This window comes from Microchirus variegatus (genome assembly GCF_963457635.1).
Source record: "Microchirus variegatus genome assembly, chromosome: 11".
Classification (NCBI taxonomy): Eukaryota; Metazoa; Chordata; class Actinopteri; order Pleuronectiformes; family Soleidae; genus Microchirus; species Microchirus variegatus.
This window is the reverse complement of record NC_139812.1, coordinates 14,254,085-14,275,436: the sequence shown is the minus strand read 5'-3', so window position 1 is coordinate 14,275,436 and position 21,352 is coordinate 14,254,085. Positions and strand designations below refer to the sequence as shown.

At 39.7% G+C, this 21,352-nt stretch overlaps 1 protein-coding gene across 1 annotated transcript in view; it reads left to right on the top strand.

Annotated features, from left to right (window-relative positions):
• The window catches only part of ate1 (arginyltransferase 1), a 46,939-nt gene that overhangs the window by 1,465 nt on the left and 24,122 nt on the right, over positions 1–21,352 (top strand). Inside the window, exons 2-8 of the mRNA XM_083898194.1 lie at positions 1,820–1,883; positions 2,022–2,084; positions 2,228–2,331; positions 2,481–2,717; positions 7,109–7,332; positions 9,799–9,927; positions 16,056–16,088. Coding sequence (XP_083754320.1) covers positions 1,820–1,883; positions 2,022–2,084; positions 2,228–2,331; positions 2,481–2,717; positions 7,109–7,332; positions 9,799–9,927; positions 16,056–16,088 — 854 coding nt within the window. The remainder of the gene's footprint in view (positions 1–1,819; positions 1,884–2,021; positions 2,085–2,227; positions 2,332–2,480; positions 2,718–7,108; positions 7,333–9,798; positions 9,928–16,055; positions 16,089–21,352) is intronic.

Here is a 21,352-nt window from a genome sequence, read left to right as displayed (position 1 = left end):
GTAAGGGAAAGCATGGAGCTTTACCAGAAAGCTTACTTTACCTCTTCATGTTTTTTGTCAAGACATTCAGATCAGACAACTTTACTGATCCCTGCCTGCAAGGCAGTTCATTTGCAGCTCACCCCACTTACAGTCTCACAAGTACTTAGTTTGCCAAGGCACAGATTGATAAGAATAACAGACAGCTCTTCCTGTAAAATGCACGCTCATTAATAATTGAATTTAAAATGACCCAATCAGGTTTAAGGAGCCTTACAGACCTATCCTTATAGATGGATAAATGCTGTCATTTAAAGATGAATGTATGTATTGTAACTTGCATTTTTTGAAGTTTGACTTGGACACACACAGAACAAGAAAAAAGATGTGTAAGAAGATGGGAAGGGATTTTCTGTGACAAAAGCTATCTTACAGTCTAAGATAAGAATGGTAATCTGTTACATCATGTTGGATTGGGCTGTTCTGTGGAAGAAGAAGCAAGGAACATTGTCAAGGTTTTATGGAAAAAATTTGGCTATACTTGCAAATTGCAATTCATATTTCAGGCCACTAGAGGCTTGTATTTTCTTGGTGGTAGATATTTATTTAACAGTTGATTGATGAAGTGATTTACAGGTGCATGAGCGTTGTTTATGTTGGACTTTAGATTTTTCCAAGCAGGTGATAAGTAAGATAATACTGTGACTGAAGGGTTGATGTTATCAGTAGTGTTGTTCCATGCAGAGCAAATGTGACTCCACGGCACAGACCACAACATTTGCCTGGCTCAGTGTTCGTGTGTCAGTCAGGCCTCAGAGGAGGCAGGAGAATGGCTCATTTGTGAACGATAGAAAAGTGCTTTTGTTGTGCCAAGGTCACACTCAAAACAGCCTCCCATTGCTTTATTCATTTGTATTTTTTAACTTTTAACATTTTAAATGTCAAACTTCCTCAAGCTTTTTTATTTTTATTGGTCACTGACCTGCTCTGCCCTGTCATTCCCTAAATGTAATTCTTGAACGTGTTTAGGTTTTTCTCTTCTCTAAGATATACAGTTCACATGTTTTATGTAGGTAGCACCTTTTAAATTACAACCACTCATATGTTCCAAAGCACTCAGCTGACATCGAATGCAAATACTCTTATTTTGAGTTTGAAATTTGTTACTAAAATACCCTTCTATGACAATGTAATTTGTTTGTTTCTTTTAGTGTATAGTTGCTCCCTCCATTTAGTACATCATTGGTCAAATGTCGCTGTGTTGTTGCCTCGTCTCTGTGGACTCTGGATAAGCACTAGTCTCCTGGGACATGGAACATTATACTTGAGTTGTGTGTGCTGTGTGAATTGGTGTATAGTCTGTTCCCTTTTTTATTCTCGATGTAAACCGATAGTGGTTGTGCCAAAGAAACTTAATTTTTGGTGTGTGTGTGTGTGAGTGAGTGCATATGCACATGCACAACTGTGTATATAGTTGCAGAAGAAAAGGACAAGGGTTCAAATGGGAAGCTCAGTCGTCAGTTCTGGGAAGTAAGAGTCATGCTGCTCTGGCTACAGATAAAACTTTGATAGACGATTTGTTAGCAGGAAATTACTGTGGGAATGTATTAAGAGGTTATATAATACAAATATCTGGACTTTCTATCAGACTCTGATGCAGTTTGCTCACAAATCACACTTTCACATTTATGTACATCCCTCCAGCCAGATTTAAAACTTGCTTTGAATAGGGCCCAGTGAGAGTTTTGTTCTTTGTTTTTTTTATTCGATATAAAATGTATAAATCATTGGAAGAATTAAATCTTTCAGAAGCAGTGATTTTGCCTTTTGTTTTCAACAGGTATGTGGTCTCACACCATGACAGTACAAGACTATCAAGACCTCATTGATAGAGGATGGAGGAGGTAAGTTGCAGTTCTTCAAGCAGTCCCTGTGTTCCCCTGTGAACCAGTTGTGTTTACTTATTCATATCGCTCAAACATATAATTCTCAAATAATTAATACTGTACTTAACAATCATTTATGTTTATTTTCCTTGTCAGAAGCGGGAAATATGTGTACAAGCCCATAATGAACAAGACATGCTGTCCACAGTATACCATCAGGTAATTATATCTCACTCATCATTATACTTCAACTTCAGAGATGATTATATTGTGTTGTAGCAATATTCAGTTTTGTAACAGCAGAAGATAGTGCACCTAATGTGTTATACTAATCAACATTTGACTCTGTGCTCTCTGTCAAGATGTCATGCAGTAAAATTCGAGCCTACCAAGTCCCACAAGAAAGTCCTGAAAAAGCTGAGTAAATTCATTTCCAAAGGGGAATTACCAACAGGACAGAATGATGGTGAGAGACAATTTTTTTTGTTTATTTTTATTTTTTTTAAATAATAGTCATTACAGTTAGAGCTCGGCACACACTTACAACATTACTGTTACTGTGGCTCTGTATAATGCATTATCTCCTCAAAGCAATATCGATTTTGTGCTTTGCAGCCGAGCCAATGGACTCTGTGTGTGAAGATGTAGGTCCACGGGAACCAAATAAACTCTCTCAAGCAGAAGTCAAGTGTGCTGCTGTCACAGACATTCTGAAAGAAGAAGTGGAGTCTCCCACCATCATAGAAATTAAGAAGGAGGTGGCAGATGCTTTAGCTACAGACTCAGAAAAATCAAGGAAGGATGAAGTGTCTGTCCCGGGTGGAAAGAACACAGCCACAAGTCCTAAACCAGGTAAGGAATCTGATTTCCCTTATCTGGTTATATTCTGTTCTTGTGACTATCATGGAAATAATGCTTGTTACTCACAACTGGCTTTTGCAATGTTATCACTTTTAGGATTGTCCTTACATGTTTTTTTGGCCAAATAAAACATCTTCCTTATTATTCTCATTAAAAACATGCTGCATTAAAGCACTTCATCACTCGCCTGTGGTGCGAAATGACAATAATCTTTTATACAGATTGTCCCTTTATATTCAGACATTACTTATACCATTTTCACACTTGTATATTATCCATATATCCAGTATTATCCGGTCTTCATGATTGTTTATCATGTGGTGCATTGCAGGAGCATGAACATCAAAGTAAGTATGTTTATTTGGTTCATGTCAGACTTTTCATACCCAAACCACACTAAATTTGAGAGAAAAACATTATTTTTAAGCACACACTTATACAAACTTACTTAATAATGTTTGTAACTTGGCATTAAGTGTCAATAATCCCATTTCAGTAAACAATCTGTTGGTGTTTATTTATATGCTCTTTATAATCCTCTCTATAAATGATTCTCATGGCTCTTTTCTGTGATAAACAGTGACTTTGAATTACTTGTGTATTTAAAATGCCCCTATTCTTTGTTGTTTCCTTTGAGCCATGTTTCATTTTGTTCCTTCTTTATTTTTCCTGCCTGCATCTTTCCCACTGGGAAGAACACAAAGCCGAATGATGAAAAGTAGTGCAAAGTGTGGTTTATAGCTGAGTGAAATAAACCATAGAGAATAATAAACATTTTTCTCTTCTCACAATGTATATTGTCATAAAAACTAGGCAGTTGTGGGAGCTTTGATATTCTCTTTTTTTTGTTTTAAATCTTTTGATAACTGCTTAAAAATACCAGAACTTGTTTCACTCAGATGTAATACTTTATACTTTTATTTCTTAAATATTAATAGTAACTTGATTATCTCTGGGCTTTGAATGTGTGGAATAATAGTACATTATTATCGCCAAATAAATAAATGAGTTAAGAAAATAAATACCAAAACAACTGTAAAATACTTAGTACTTATTATATAGTTGGATGTGCTAAATGCATGCAGCCTAAATATCAATGTGCTGCATGCTTGTGTCTTTCAGTTAATACGTTGTTAGAGCAAAGAGAAGACCTGTAACCTATAATAATTGTCTCATCCCGACTTCACACTGTGTCTACTCTGCTAAGTTCTTATCGGCTTCTCTGTGCTGCTGCTGTAAATCCTGCAGCCTTAATGATGATGCCTTAAAAGTCTGGTGTTCTTTGGAGTGGAGGTTGCTTTGTCGCAAACTTTATTGACTGCAGCTTTAGTCGAAGTTCACTATAATCCACTGTGAAACTGCCCTTTTACTAACCCTAACAACCATAGCACCACTTTATGCCACAGGGTGTCACTGTTTACCTTGTAATTTAAGCTTGGTGAATGAGTTCTGCTGTTTCATGCGTCTTGTCCTCCTCTTTAATCACCAGTACAGGATATCCTCATGACCAGCTCGCAGTAATGAATAAAAAACACTCATTGTTAAGAGATAATAAACTGCCAATTGACACAGGAAGCAACACTTCTAACAAACGCTAATATCTAGCAAAAACAGGCCCCCATGCTCATTAATCAAAAGACACTTTCGTATATTGGAGCAGGAAGCTTGGTATTGGTACACGTTGATCCAGATGCAGACATAAATATACAAAGATAATTCGTTACAGTGTGAGTTTTCCCCCTTACAGCTGTGTCAGCATCACACTCCTCTTTCTTAAACTGTCAAAAATAGTAGGTCTTGTACGGAGGCAATCAAAGAGGAAGCATGGAGGATTTACTACATTAAGCCAGGGATTCTCCCCTCCCTGCTTATTCACCACCAACAGAAAACACCTGGACATATCCCTGCTGTAGCTTTATGACTGAAGCTCTTTATAGCTGGTTCCAGTTCTGAAGTTGAGAAAACATGGCTTCCATTCTGCCATATAGCGTACATAAAGCCAGGGGTAAACTGATGTAGAAGTTAGACGTGGGCAAGATTTATTGTCTAAAATAATATTGTGATTGTTTTCTTGTTTTTTTTTAAAGATATGCAAATGGTCATTATTTAAATTACTTTAGCCAAAGTTGAAAAAACATAGTTGTTGTCCTCCTGAAACATTGTGTTCATTGATCAACCATTGATCCATCAACAATTGATGACTTGAACAATTAAAAATCAAATTTTAAAAGGATATCGTCAAAGTCCCCCAAAATTAAATGCATATTAGGAAATTACATGTAATGAATTTAAAATATGAAAAGTAATAAAGTCATAAGATAACAACAACTTTCAGTGCTGAAACCATTTAACTGCACTGAATGAACTTATCTAATTCATAGTTTTGTAATTTCAACCGATGAAAACATTTCTTTTTAATTATTTAGTAGTAGAGAAATAATTATTAGTTTTAGGGTCAGGCTTAAATCAGTGTTCATTGCTGTGTCTGTTTGCAGATTGTGGTATAAATTATAGTGTCTGCATGATGACTAATGGCCCGTATTTGTGGGTGTTAAGGAAGCAGTGTAGTGTGTAAGGGGAGTCGTCTGAAAATTGTTCACAGCACAGGTTCCCATAAAATGACACTGCTTCCTCCGTCCTAGTATATTAGTGACACAGAAAGCAGCATCCCTCTTCCCACAGTAAATTAATTTTGTGGCTGTATATGTTTACATGAAGTGAAGCGATATTTTACAAGTGTAGCCAGTTAACCCTGATTCTTAGAGTCGTAAGTGTGCCTGGGGAAGAAGTGAGGCAGAGTGTCATAGCTTTTATGGTGTGCTAACTGCCGGAATGGGATCATCTGTCTTCCACAGGAACTGATCTGTTAGACTTAAACTTCATAACAGCTGTATATATATACTGTCCTCAGGAGTACCTGTGTCAGAGGGAGAGAGAGAGAGAGAGTGTGTTTTGTGTGTAATTGCAGAGAGAACGAGGCACGTGGACGGAGTAATCGAGGATATGGGTTGATGTATTTGTGGCTGAGTCAGTGAGATGAACACAGTCCAGACTCGAGATACTCTTGACCTCTCTGTGCTAATCCTGACAGGGAAAACCATTTGACCACTCCATAACGCTCTGGGTTTTGTGTTTATGTTCGAGAAACACTTCCCTCTTGTTGTGCCTCCAGTCGTTGACGTTTACACAACAAAACGGCCAACAGGGACATAAGTATAAAACAAGAAACAGATACATTTAATGGAACGCTCTGTATGCTATGACTCAGAAACAAGCACAACTGTTTGTGGCACAAAACTCAAACCACAGATCTATTGAAATAAAGGAGCATTTTATACACATTTCTTCCTGAGGGCCATATTTACTTTTACAGGATAGTATCTGGTTTGCAGTACTTAATATAGGACCTTGAGTCATCTGATCCCTGCCACTGAACCCTGGTCAGTGCCAGAGTTTCTCTCTCCACTTGTCAGAACTGGGCATCTATCTCTTCCTCGTGACTTGACAAAGGGGGTAAGTAAGTAAGCAAGCCGATGGTGGTGGTTGGCAATTGGACAAGCAGGAAATGGCTCTCGTTTCCTTATTGCTCCAAACAGGATGTGGGCGTGTAAACTGTTGACATGGGATGCCCGGAGAGCTGCAGGCCTTGGCACGAGCCCAGGAAGTGGTGGTGGAGGAGGAGAAACAGCAGAGGGATGAGGAGGGGGTACAGAGAGTGAGAAGAAAGGGAGAGGGACAGAGTTGCTTTAGAGAATGTTGGTGTGTGATAGTTTTAGAATGATGTGTGTGTGTTCATGTGTGCGTGTGTGTTGTGTGCGTGTGTGTTGTGTTCGTGTGTGTTCGTGTTTGTTCTGACAGTAGCAATCTCAGGTATGTTGCACAGAGATGCTCATTCTTGTGGCCTCACCAGTTAACCGCAACCGTTATCTTTTTCGTTGTTTTCATTACAACATACACCCTTGGATTATCTAGCCGCTAGCTGCTACCCACTTGCAACCAATGTCTATCATGTTGTTTTATAGCCTCCTAAGCAGTGATGTAATGTAAAGACTTTCATAGAGCTCTCTGTTGACTGGCCTTTTAGGAAGAGCGTACACTGAAGCGAACCCACATGCTCAGATGGGCAGGGACAACACTCAAAATCTGCTTCAAGGTTGAGACGTATCAATACCTGCAGCTGGTGTAAATTCTTGTTCAAAGGACAGAATGTTTTACATTCTTATCCAAAAGGCAGTTATTAAGTTTATGAATTTCTTCACAACTGCCTGTTTTTCAAAATCCTCACCTGGGAAAGCTCTGAAAATGTGATGCCGTGGCTTTCGCATGAAAACAGAATAAACATGCTGTCTCTAACCGGCACCCTCTTTCATTCTTCTCTCCAGTGGCAGGGATCGGAGCTGATCCTAATCGGCCGCCATGTCGGAAGGCCAAAGACTTGAGGAAGGAGCGACGTCTTCAGAAAGAGCAGATGAGACAACAACACAAAGATGGGGTCTCTTCCATTGTGTCTACTACCTCACCTACTCCCTCTCACGGCAGCCAATCCAAAACCTTGGAAGATTTCATCAGTGATTCATTGCCAGACATTTCTTCTCATTGCCTTGAGGTGAGTAGAAATATGGAAAAGTTGCTTTCTTTTCACTTATTTATGTGACTTGCAATAAACATTAGCCTATTGTTATGATTCCACCTATCATTTGGAAATAATATTAACCTTTCTGTATCTATAATGTTTGATTCAGTTAGCTCAAAAAAATGGTTTCTTACAGCCCTCTTCCCTAACCCCAGTGACTTCACCATGTGTTTACATGTGCAGAGAGGATAGTTGGCTAAGGCCGAGTGGAAAAACCACCCCTTCCCCTGTTTGAATTCAACCAAATGACAGGCACACCACACACGCTGGGTTGCGTTTCCCTGCTTATGACATTAAAACCGCAGCTCTTAGCTCAGGCGGGATGAGAGGACATGGAAATTAACTTTTGGTTGGGAGCAGAACAATGTAGAAAGATCCCTGGCAAGGTCCTCAAGCTGAGGTTGGTAGGGAAACGTCATTCTTGGTCTTGACCAAGATTTGAGCCAGATGCAGTGATGAACCAGGCTGTATCTGTCTTCTGTCTCTGTGACTACCCCAACATAACCTACAAAACCTACAAAACCTACAAAACCCACAAAACCAACAAAACCTCCTCTGAGGTTGCCTGCAATTATTTTTCAGTTCCATTAAGTGGGCTTATGGGTTAATGATATATATTCCATAGGTGAAATAGTAAAATAAATGCCTGTCTATGACACAGTTAGCTGTTTGTTGAAAAATGTACGGCCAAAGGACAATTTGCATCACAAGCAGTTTAATTACTCTATTCTATGCCGAGTCTTGTTTTTGTTAAGTTTACTAAGTTTAAAAAGGTTTTCAAACTAGGACCAGAAGTCAGATGTTTACACAAGACAAATTCAAAGCAGGCCAGCTCACTTTATATCTGGTAACTGTATAACACATTAGCCTTTTAATGCTGCCGGATAAATATGACAAATGTGAATATAGGAATACGAAGAAGGGAAGATATGAGTATAATGTAAATACAGAGGGGTTTTGGTGATTAAGCGTTTCTTTGTCAAAGACTCAACTTTGCTTACTGTGAAATAAACTGCTGGTTTCTTCCTTGACATGATATAATCTTTAAATTTATTATTTAATTAATATGGTTTCTATATAGATAAGTCACAGTGACAGGGAAGATCAGCTCAGATGCATTTAAGTATAATTACCTTATTTGTGCCTCTACATCTATACAGTTTGGTTTTCCACCACCAGGGGTCAGTGTGAGAACGTAAGTCAGAGCCCCTCAGGTTCCTCTGGAAAGTATGGAACTGTCTCCATAAGACTGCTGTCAAAAGTCTATACAGTTTTCTCATAATATTATCACAGCTTCTGTTTTCTAAATCTCACGTTGCAAACATGGAAAGGTTTAGAAGTTATTGTTGTCCTCTTCTAGTGCAGTGCGTGATCTAGAACTTTCCAGTAATAATAAAAAAAATCATTTTAATTGAAGCCTATTGAAGCCACGGGTGTTATGTGTCTTTTTGAACATTCTCAAAGTATTTGGTGTTAGATTTCAAGAATGTTATTGTTAAATTTAATTTCCATGCAGTGCACTTTCTTTTTGATGTGTTAGTTCACCTAAAAGCCCTCAGCCTTTCAATATATTTCTAGATTTAGAACAAATCAAAAAGTACTGAACCTGAGCATTTATCTGTTATTCAATGTTATTCAATATTTCTGTTTGACTAAAGCGATATAGATGCCAAGTGGTCATATGTGAGAAACTCACTTAGGTCCATCTCAGACAACAACAAAAACAACAAAAGCTTCCAAACCAAGAGATGGTTAATTAAAATGATGCCAGAGTATATGAACGTTGAATTCCTCGACAACTCAGCCTTTTTTTCTCACTCACATTCATATATGGAAAAAAAAGCAAGAAAATAGATTACTCAGATGGAATAATGTATTACATTTTTGAGACCTTGGGGCAGGTTAACTGCAAATGGGCAATTGTTTTAATGTTCATCATACTTGACATAATAATTGGACACAAACAGACATGTGGAGGCATGAAGAAAATAACTGCACACTCCAGTTACTTATGGATAACATCAGCCTGGAGAAAAAAAAAAATCTTTATTCTCAGATGACATGGTGAAGCACTGGAAATGGACTGTATAGGCTAATGTTTATGCTATGTCTTTTTGAGAACAACTGCCATTTTGTATCTGTGTAACTTCCATTGTTGAAACTAACCTTAAAAGCAGAAAAACAAAATGTCTTGTTTTGTTGTTTGATGTATTTGTATTTTATCTGTGAAGTGGTGTAAACTTGTAATGTCACTCAACTTCAAGAGGGTGTGCTTGTGTCAGTCTCAGTCTAATCTCTCTCTCCTTTCACAGTTATTTCACACTATTTCTCACCTGAATTTGAGACGTGTCCCTCTTTTGAGCACCATGTCTTGTGTTGTTCTTCGCTCTTTTCTTTCATTTTCATGTTAACCCTTGTCTGCCCGTATTCTTTTTGAAGGTGAGGCTAGTGCGCTCCAGTCCCCCTAGCCCGCAGTTCAAAGCCTCTTTTGACGCCTCCTACCAGGTGTACAAACTCTACCAGATGGCCATTCACCACGACCCTCCTGACAAACCCTCCGAGAGCCAGGTCAGAGGGTGGGGGCATTTAGGTCAACCTGCTCTAGGGGGCAACCAGGGAGGGAGGGAGACGACTGACAAGTTTGGTTACCAAAATTGTGCATCAGTCGCTTTTTGTCTTGCTCTAATTAATGGGATTTATATCATAAAATTCTGTATAAATGAATGAAATTCTTCTTGGGTTCAATAATTTTATGCTTAAGACTTGATGCAATTTACTTTTGTAAACAAATGCAACACAGGTAGTAGTAAAAAATGTCTTTCTTTCTTCATTGGGTCTCATTGAGATAATCATTCCATGCGAAATGTCTGTATGAATTACAGAAAGTGAAATGCTATGTTAGTATTAAAGAGAGCGAATGTGTAGAAAAGTGCCATGAGTCTAATGGAGAGGAAATGGAGAGGGAAAATGTTTCCATTCGCCATGGTTGAGAGCATTGTTTCTCCAGGTGTTGGAGTTGGCCCCCAGTCTGTCAGCCAGTCAGGTTCTTATTCTTGAGTTGTTGGGGGGCCAGTGTGTCAGCTTTACCCACACGACCTTCACACATTTAACTTGTCTTCCATATAGTTCCTTGAATCTGAAATGGACTCTCAGTACAATTTAGGTTAGGTGGTGGTGATGAGAATTGAATTTCCGTTGTGCCTGCAGTCTGTATAACTTTGTTTACATTTTTGAGTGGAGTCTGTAGTGCTGGAAGCCTCTGTATTAGATGATCCCAACATACGGGTCTGGAGCCTGGACCTTGCAAGCACTTTGGTGACTCGTGAGTTGTCCAATCCTCTCCGTACGATTCGTGGTAAAACGTGGACAGTGCACTAGCCTCATCCTCAAGTTGTCCAACATCTTATTATTTTAAAAAAACACACTCTCAGTCTCCTAGAATCCCATTGTTTTCTTGCATTCAAGTATTCTTTTTCTAAAACAATCTGATAAAATCCCTAAATTGAGTCTAAAACTCAAAACAGACTTACTGTGTTACCAACCAGCCCCGAGGACTAGGAGACTGATGTGAACCCTGAAATGCCAAAGCACTTGTATAACACTCTTGTATAAAACCTCTATTGTTGATTCCTTCACTGTCAAATCTTTCAAATCATCTTTGCTTTATCCCCCCCTTTTTTAAATATATATATATTTTTTTGAATAAGTTTTGTTTTTACTCCCCAGCTTCACATTCAATGTTAACCCTTGTAAAACCATCTCCCCACCTTATTGCTCCTTTCCCTTCACACCCTGTGCTTGAAGGTGAGGCTAGTGCCGGTCAGCTTTAAGGACCCTCAGTTCACAGCATCCTATCAACAGTCGGTGGCACTGTACTCCTGCTACCAGATGGCCATTCATGGTGATGACCCCAGCGAATGTAGTGAGAGCGAGGTACTGCATGATTATTATTCTGCACCTACTTGAGGGCACAACTGCATATGCTTATTCCAACTCCATATACATGAGAATGTGCTGCTTTTCTCTGTATTATTTTGGTTAATATGGGGAGTTTTCATGGAGATATTTTTTATTTTACTTTTATTTATTTGTAGCTTCCCTAAATATTTACAAACATTGACTGTTATTTTGTACAGTTAATGCTCATTAATAAGAATAGGACACAGAAAGCGCTACCACGTATTCATATTGAGTCCTCAAGTAAAAAAAAAAAAAGTAAATAATATTATATAAATATGCACACACCTTCATCCGACCACTCTATATCCTGTAAAATAAAGTCTAGTCATGGCACTAGACTTGAGGGTGCAGCATTACTGGACATCCTGAGAGGGCCTTTTGTCCCTCAGGGCTGGAAAAACAACCTCCATCTCCCACCCTCCTGCCAGCAGACCTCGGTAAATTACTGAATTCTCCAGCTTGTAAAAGTAAGGCAATTAATAAATAATAAAAGCTGTCAGATTGGGCAGACTGTGGCAGATTCTTTCCTAGTTCCATAACACTCACATTATTAACAGGGAATGTGTGTTTGTGTGCACAGCTTTAGGTTTATAGCTGTGCTGGTGGATGGGTTCAGGAACCTGAGGAATAACTTCTTTAAAAAAAAAGAAAAAGAAAAGGTGTGCAAACAACTCTGCTGTCTGCTGGGTTGCCAGAAATTTCCCAAGTTCCCTTTTTTAATTGATGGACTTTCCAGGTTACTGACTAAGCTCTGTGTAGTGTAAAAGCACAGGATACATTTACTCGCACAGGTGAGCACATCTGCCTCAACATGAGAAATAGTGAAGTAGTAGTTTTAAAGGTGCATTATGTAATAAATCGAAAGCAACTAGCCATAAAATCCCCCTAATATATCACAGAGACTCAGGGATAATGTTCATATAACATACTGAACTCACCAACAACAACAGTACAGCCAAAATATTTGCATTCAAAAAATATATTTTGCAGACCGCAAATCATGTTTATGTTTTGTAATCATGTTTTGGCATGTGGAGCCACCTACCCCCGTCTACCAATCATTGCAGTCAGTAGAGTCTCAGCTGCCGAGCAACCAAGGGTTGCCAGTTACATCAGAAAACGAAACCTGAAAGACCTCAGTATTTTGAATTTGAACGTATTAACTGTTTTTGGCCACATTCTTACTTATGGCACCTTTAATTGACATAACAAAATCTACACTTTATACAGTACATTCAGTCAACAGATCCGTAGAAGAATTCCATCCTTCTTGCATCAGCCACTCGACTGACTGCAGAAATACCATTCATGGAGATGCCACGTTTTCCTCTCCAGTCTTTAAAAAAAAACAAAAAAAAAAACATGCCCACTCAAATAAAATCAAACATTATTACAGTACAGTCACCTGTGTGGACTCACTCACAGTGACGACCGCTCCTGAGCCCACGGTGCTGATTTTATTTGTTTGCCCGTCAGGCCCATGGTTTAACTCCCCTCGTCTCCTTCCCAGAAGCTCGTCGTCCCGTGGCATTTATTCAGAAATGAGAAACACATTGTTGTTGTTGTGATGACACATGGTACCATGCCATTCTAGGCCTGCTGCAGCTACCTAGGAAGTTGGGTCATTTGGGTATTTGTAGAGGTATTTATTAATCTATTAAAGTGTTACCTCGGGACAGAAGGTTGAATGCGATCACGCTGGCGCCGAGCCATGCATTTAGGAGGCAATTGTGTGTTTCGGCAAGTCGAATTAAATTGTACCATCATTAGACAGTATGATATCCCAGAGCAGAATGCTATTATTTGCGCAAGGTTGTTTGCATTTCCTGTCATACCATAATTGGAAGAGAGCCAGGCATTGGGTCCACATCCAAACGTGGATTCCCGACGAAGTTGAAGCTCATAGATATGTGTACACACACACACAAACTCACACTTACTGTTCTTAACTATTGTGCTGAGCCGTGACTCTGAGTTCCTGCACATGTGGCATTCATTTTGAAGAAAACAAATCCTGTTAAATCTGTATGTGCTCTACTGGATGGCCAGAGATTTTAACCAAGACACATGAAAAAAGTCAATGGAAAAAGAAATCGGTTAAAAAAAAAAGGAAGAAGTCGATGAGAAAAAAAGTACAACATATTTTAGTTTGTATTGTCTAACAGCTATTATGGCTCTATCATACACACATACACAGTAATAAACAAAGGTCTTGTCAGCATAGGTTTATCAAAGAGACAAAAAAAACCTTTGCATCTGGATTGTTTTTATTGTTTAATAAAGTGAGAAGTGAATACAAGCTCCTTGTCACTCAAATAAGCAGAACAGTTTTAGCAAATAAAGAGCATAGTGATGAGGGGTCTAAGTGGCAATTAGGCTTAAGCAGATGTTCTTCTTCGTGATACTGTATGTGTGTGTGTGAGTGAAGACACAGGATCTTTGTGCGCATGTGTGTGTGTGTGTGTGTGTGTGTGTGTATGAGACGGCTGCTCGTCCTAATTGTTCACAGATGTGTTTACTATAAGAAAGGGAGAGTTAGAGAGGAAGCGATGGACTCCATGTGTTGGCGATGAGTACATTCCAGAAGGTACTCTGGACATTGCTATGTTTACAGGCATGTGTGTTGTTGTATTAGACGGAGGAAGAGACGGAGCTGCGATAATTGTCCTCTTAACGTCTTTGTGCCTGTGACAGTATGCCTGCACATTAGACTGTCTGTCTTTTGCTGAATGTGTGTGTCTAAATCAGAGCGTCTGTGTGATGCGGTACGCTCTGTTGTTTGTCAGTGACCATGGAGGGGAGTCGAGCTTGCCAGGCTCCAGGAAGGCAGCCTCATTCACCTATGCAGGGTTAACGCTGCTGTGCAGTGATTACCTAGAAGCCCCCTCTGGTTAGTGCTTGGTACGGAATAGGATGAGGAACTTATCTTGATGCGCACATTCAAGTTCACACACTTGTAGACAACTTGTCTTATTGAATAACAACTAACATGTAGACTCTCCGCTCCACACACTGCAGCTAGTGTCATAGCGTGGCCCCTATAAATGATCTCATCTAATAACTGCAGCTGTTGTTCTGTTGGTAATCCATTTAATTTATTTTTTTGTGAGTTTAAACAAAACTTTCATTTGTGCCCTTCAGCGGTTATTGCACATTGGGAAACTTTGCTGATGGTAATTTGTTGACTGGCAAAGTGGTAGCCGTTGCAGTATAAAGAGTGGAAAATTACACTTTACTGGCAGGATCACACTGGTGGGGAAGCTGATCACAGTGTTTTCGCATGAGCAAAGAAAAATTGGTCAATGGAAGCGTGAAATCCTTTTTTACGATCGGTTGGTGATGTAATTTTGATACTTGCGACATTAAATGAAATGTATGGATGATCTTGCATGTGTTAAAATTTGACAGTTAATTGTAGGCTCAGGCATTGTAGCTTATAGTGGAGTGGGAAATTAAGTCTGAGAAGCATGTGTGTTGCATCTTGTTTTAGAATTCTGTACAACAGGAGTACATTTCTTTGGTTGATCCTTATATTTTATAAATCTGTTTATTTTATTTTATTCTCTGTCAAGAAAATCCAATTCTAAGGCCAAAAAGCAGTGAAAAACTGTGTGTGTCTTCGCCTCAGGCAAGGGTTAAATAGAAAAGACTAATAACGGTGCATCATTCTTCACCTCGTCTTTGCCTATTGCAACTCCAGAGTTGGAGGACACTGTATTAGTGTCACTGACACACGTCAGCTGTGCCAGACAACTGTAGAAACACAAACCCCTCTTGATGAGCTCAGGCTACTGGCAGGATTTTGAGTTGCACCTAAGCCAGGACTGTCCCTCCCAGTAAACCATGTCGTCAGCAGTAATTGCTATTACTAGCTGTACTCCTGGCTATGTAAAAACACTAAGTGTCATTATGTAAGCTAATTTATTAGTAGTTATAATTCATACACAGCCCTTTTATTATTATTTACACACTCATGTCCTGACTGAAGCCTTTCAGTTCTATGTTTATGATGCTTTGGTGGAATTCTAGACTCCTGTTCTGTTCCCAAGACCACAGTTTACTTGAACGTAGCAAATATGGTTGAAATTTGTAGCTTTTCCTTTTGAAATATGAACCTGAAACTGCGCTGTGTTTGCATGAGGGCGAGACTGACGAAGCAAAGCTGTCCATCACCGCTCCACTATGGCCATTGTCCGTTTCTCATGAAAGACGTTTCTTTGGTCGTAAACAAAACATGGAAGCATGCTATGTTTGTCTGATTGATCAGCACGTCTGTAAACACACTGCTCTCAACCGTGGTGCTCAATGAGAAGGAAAGTATGAAAGCGTAGAGAGGAGGGAAGATTTAGTGTTTCTACAAACATAAAGTTCACCAGTAATTGATAACTGATGTGCATTTTAAAGTGTTTTAAGAGATAGACTATTTTGACATCAGTGATTCTGCCTGCTTAAGCTGTCACTATGTCCCCCCTTTAGTGTGAGAGGATAAACGTTTTCATTTGTGCAAGTATAGTCTTTGGATTTTATGCCCCTTTGTTGAATGGGAGACTGCATTTGATATGTGACACCTTTAGTCAGATGAAAACGGGGAGGGATAAACTATGCAGGACAGCAGTGCAGGAGACATGTATGGTTTTCATTTATGCCTTTGCAAAAAAAAAAGTTGGTGACCCAGAGAACTAACCGTTTTTCTCTCTGCTCCCACTCCCGCACCCCTGCTCCTTCTCCCCCCACAGTTCCGGAGATTTCTCTGTGATTCACCACTAGAGGTATGTATGTTTCCTTTGGCCCGCTGACAGTTTAATAAAACATCTTTTAAAATCTGTTTTCATCCATATGTATTACCTGTAATGGTTTGCCCCAACAAAGGGAAGGTTGTTGTGGGGAAATTGCTGTCGTAGATGATAATGGTTTGAAAAATGTTGTATTGAAACAGGATTAGGAAGGGGCTTAGAGGAATTCAGGAGGGTGGTTTTGATCAATATTGGAGCAGTTTTAATTTAGTCACATTGAAGTCAAATAGGGTGTTTAGTGAGGAAAATTATGTAATATGGTGTCCAGTGTCCTCTTCTTGCATTCCCTGACAGAATAGGACACACTACTGCTCTTAACTGTGTGATGTGGTTCAGATTACAGGCTAATGAGGCAGCTAATGTCCACAAAGTATGTATGGCCAATTGGCCATTGGCCTATTTTGCAAGAAATAATGCACAGCTCTGCTCCCATTCCCAAACCAAGATTTAATTGCTATACACAATTAGACTGAAAATAAGTCGGGTATGAGTGGAAACCAAAAAAATACTTGATTTTTCATTAGTGGGCGTGTCACTGTAAATTGTAGTGGAATAAGAAAAGACAACAAAGACCTGGATTCCAGACCCAGTCGGAACAAGAACCTTGCATGGGCTTTCTCCGGGTTCTAAGTAGTCCAAAAACATGCAGAGGTTAATTGGACACTCTAAATTGACCATAGTTGTGAGAGTGATTGTTTGCCTCTGTGATGGACTGGCGACCTATCCAGCGCTTATTACCTATGTCAGCCGTTGATGATGGAGGTTGGTGGAACTTTGATTCTGCTTAGCTGGTGTGAAAGCTAGAATGGGAACTGTGCCAGTGTGAAAGCACTGTGACAGACATGTACTGTAGGTGCAGCCAGGCATCTCTGAGCAGGCCTGGTGCTTCCATCTTCAGAAGCACCAATGAGCAAGTCGGGTCAGCATATTATAGTCAGGATGGGCACTTATAACAGCCACGTTAATAGGATTGAGGTCCAAGAGAGAAACACAAGCACAGTGACTCAGTGCTGCCAGGTCGGCCTCCTCAGGCCTTTACTAACGAACGTCATTAGTGTTTATAGGAAACAAGCTTTTATCACCTCATCAAGGCTGGCGTCCAGGCACAGCAAATTACACAGGTTTGCACATATACACATGTCTACACACGTACAGTCAGTGTACTCACTGCTTTGCTTATCTTCCTGCCTTCACTTTCCACTTTTTTCAGACCCGTTCAGGGGCCATCTTCATTCCCTCGGCTTCCTCTCTCCGAAACTTTTGTTTTAATTATTTTACGGATATCTCCGAGTCCTCTCCAAATCCTCTCCATTTCAGCGTTATTATTTGTGGCTTTCTGAGCTACCTCTGCGTGTTGGACTCCATCTGTCTCCAATCACAGTGCTATTAAAATACACATACACAGATACTCACCACATGGGCTTGCATATAGTGTGGTTCATCTGATCCCATGTGAGCCTGCGTTTGTATAAATGTATGCAAACAGCATACTCACAAATTCAACTGCAGCTAATTAAGACTCAGTTTACCCCCACTTGTTTGTTTGTCGCTCTGATTTATTTTGCCAAAATTGCAGAGGATTTATGCCGAAACGCCGAGATAATTAAAATCAACTGGCAAGCATTCCTGTTTTTAAAAAAAATTACATTTACGCAAACAAACAGATGTAAAAACATATTTGTACTCTCACATAAACAGTGGCACATTGGTGCCTGCAAACATGACGAGCAGCAGTCATGCAGGTACCTCTCCTAGCTCTGACCTTGGTGAGGTCAAGAAAGTTAGTTTTATGGGCTGTGTGAGGTTTATGCACTCTTTGTGCATTCTGTTTCTATTTATTTTTCTTTACAGCCCTCTAATGTGCCAAACACTCAATATAGGGGTGTTCACCATTTAGTCATCAGCTTTTTTTATGGACCAAGGCCCTTGGCCACACCCCTAAAACGCTTTGACTGTCCTGCACAAGAAGAAGAGTTTTCATTTTGTTCAGTAACACCTCAGCAGGGAATGCATAGGGAAGTGCACACCTGACATACCATAGCAGTGAACACACGTAACTAAAAGTAAATGACTCATGTGTAAGACAAAAATAAAAAAGTCCACTATCTATTGTGAAACAAAGGTTCTGTGAATGTAAATATATAAATATTAATTGTGACCAAACAACCACAGGAGAAATTACTATTTTTATTAAGTGCAAATAACAGGTGCTTATAATGTAAGCTCTAATCTGCTATAGAGTTTCGGTTAGCAGGAAATAACGTTGCAACATGGTAAATAATCCTCCAGTGACCGATTTCCAACCAAAACCAATTAATAGCAACTGAGGAATTAGTATACTAATGCAGTGGACACATTCATAGCTATTTCCAGAATCTGGTAGTAATAATCACAACATTAACACTTCGTCAACACAAGCCAAACCCTCTCCAGTCTGAAGGACGTTCAAATAACCAGCTGCTTTTTGTTTCTTCAACACACTGAATTAAATTATTTACATAATTATAACAGCATCGTGTAAATGTGTGTAATACTAAGACTAGATATAATCTTTTTTTTCCTTCTTTTTAAGTATACAACCAATCGTTGCTTATTAAACTTCAAAACCCGAGCTGTAACTCCTTGCATTATTGCTATGGGGCGACTGAGAGTCTTAAAGGTAAATATACCGTATATAAACTAGGTCCCTTGTTTCGGACAGCTATACAAAATAACTTTTCACTGATTTAGTGAAAGTTTATCCAAATGTCTCTCTGAGCAGGCTGAAAGAAACATGGCGCACATCACCTCCCCACTTAGTCAAGTTAAGTACTCTGCTCACGTGGCCATGTATTTGGCCATATGAGAGCGATTTGGGGCTGCAGGGGGAGAATCTGGGGGTGGTTTGATGTGATGCAGAGAATGTTTAGATTGTTGTCACAGTGGCAAGGACACAACCATTAGGCTGTCGTGTGAGGTGATGCACAGGTCAGTCAGAGTAGATTAGCCTTGAACACAGCATGAACTTGGAGCAATCATGCAAACAAATTCAGTCAGCTATTATTTCTATTGCATCGGCTTTTTTTATTGGTACGCTTTTGCTTCAGCGTTTATACTTGATTTGGAGAAAGAATGAAAAATCTCTCTTATACACACCGTTCATCTTGCGGTCTTTCCTTGTACTTACAACCTCTAAATGACGCCAAGGGGCCTCTGACAAAGCCTCCAGTGTTTCAGGGGTGACTGGTGCCAAGAAATAACAGGCTGCCTGCTTACACAGACTGACAGTTTCCCCCAAACTCAAACACACACACGCGCATGCACACTCGCACACGCCCAGTGCAATTCTAGCACCAGATGCCTGCCCCCCATAAATGAATGGGTTAATTTGTATTCTTGATTATTCCAGTCTTTTAGTTTAGTTGAATTTTGTTTCAAACGTTTAAATAATTTTCCATGACTTCACAGTTGACTAATTCTATAATGTTTCTGTAATGTGGAGCATCATGTAGACGACCATGGGTGGGGAATCTATTAAGGGCCATTTCAGTTTTTATAATGTCCTTTATGGACCATACTGAATTATTTTACTCATATTATCCAATAAAATAGATGGAGCTTCTCCTAGTTTGCAAGGTGCCAAATGTTAGTAGTGCTACTTATTCTGGTTTCTCAGTTCTCAGGCCTTGTTTAGACTGTAGCCCAAATTGGATTGCTAAGCATATCCAGATTGTATCTAGCTTGATTTTTCGACAGCTAAAAAACACGAGATCTGAATTTTTCAAAGCTGATTCATACAAGGGTGGTTTTGAATGCGATTCTGATTGGATTTTTACAAATCCGTTTCAATTTGAATGTCTCAGTAGCTCGCATAGGACGACATTTGAACGACAACAAAAACAGCAAGGACGTAGATCCGGAGAGAAGGAACTTAATTGGAGGCGCATTAAATGATCGACACAGTAGGAGACTGTAGTTTAAAAAATAAATAAATAAAGGGATAAAAGCACGGAATCATCAAAGCAATGTTTTTTAAGGAGCTTCTCATATCAGTGGGTTGTTCCAAATAGAAATGCACATTTCAGTTAATGTCTCCTCACATTTATAGAGCTCACCTTTTGGGAGGTTGTTCGACTTTATCGATGCTTTGAAGTGCAATCCTTTTCGGTTTATGCTATCACTATATCCTCATCACTCTCTGCATATTATTCCACATAAACTTGTCTTTACAGTGGGCTTGGTGGTTGTCAGTAACAGCGCTTCACCCTGACTGTGACCTAGGCGGGCAGAGCCAGAAGATGACATGTCATCTTGATATTTTCTACTAAAAGCCATAGCTTTCTTTTTGTATGTCAGAATAGCTTTTTTTGTATTTATCAATTTTACTCCTTGGCCGGATCAGACTTGGAGACTGCATGTGGCCCACAGGCCAGACGCCCCCCTCCCCACATTTACACTATGTAATCATCCCTTCCAAACCAATTAAATACACTCTCTATAAAAAATAGGTAAATGGACTTGAGTTTACATTGTGGCAGACATTAAATTGCGCCTGGGTGTCCAAGGGCCTGATCTTGAGGCATATAGTTTTATTTTTACTACCACCTCAACGCAAAAAAATGTACATACATGGTGCAGCGGAGGAATGTGGCACGCAGTGTCCTCTCTGCTGCCCACTCCTCTGGGTTCACAGAGCTCTTGGTTTTTGGTCAGAGTGTGGGCACAGTGTGAGGTAGTTCACTTTGTGTTGTGATAACTAGCAAACGTCTCCACTATTTAACTGGGTCCAGATGAATGTTGGGTAAGGAGGAGGATCCTGTTACACACACACACAGGTTAATATGACTTTTAACCCTATCCCCAAGCCTCCCATCTTAACCTTCTTGACATGAAAACAGTGAAGCTACTTTATTGGAAAAGCCCAGCATGCAAATCTATATGAGAAAACTCAATATGTGTCAAACACGCACCAGTTTTATTAATGGGGGTTCAGACTAAAGGTGCACACCTCTCTACCCACATTCTTTCATGCCACATGGAGAGAACAGATAGACGTATATGGGAGAAAGCTTGGCAATACCTCACCACCGCCTGATGAAATGGATTCTGCTCATGCAGGGTCTTTTATTAAAAACTCATTCCCTGGAGTGTTTCTGTGGCCAATTCCTCCGACCCCCAAACACCACCCTGCTCCTTCTCTCGCAGCACATTTGGGAGCCATTAGCAGGCTGAACGTGAGGCTACTGTACACCCCCACACAC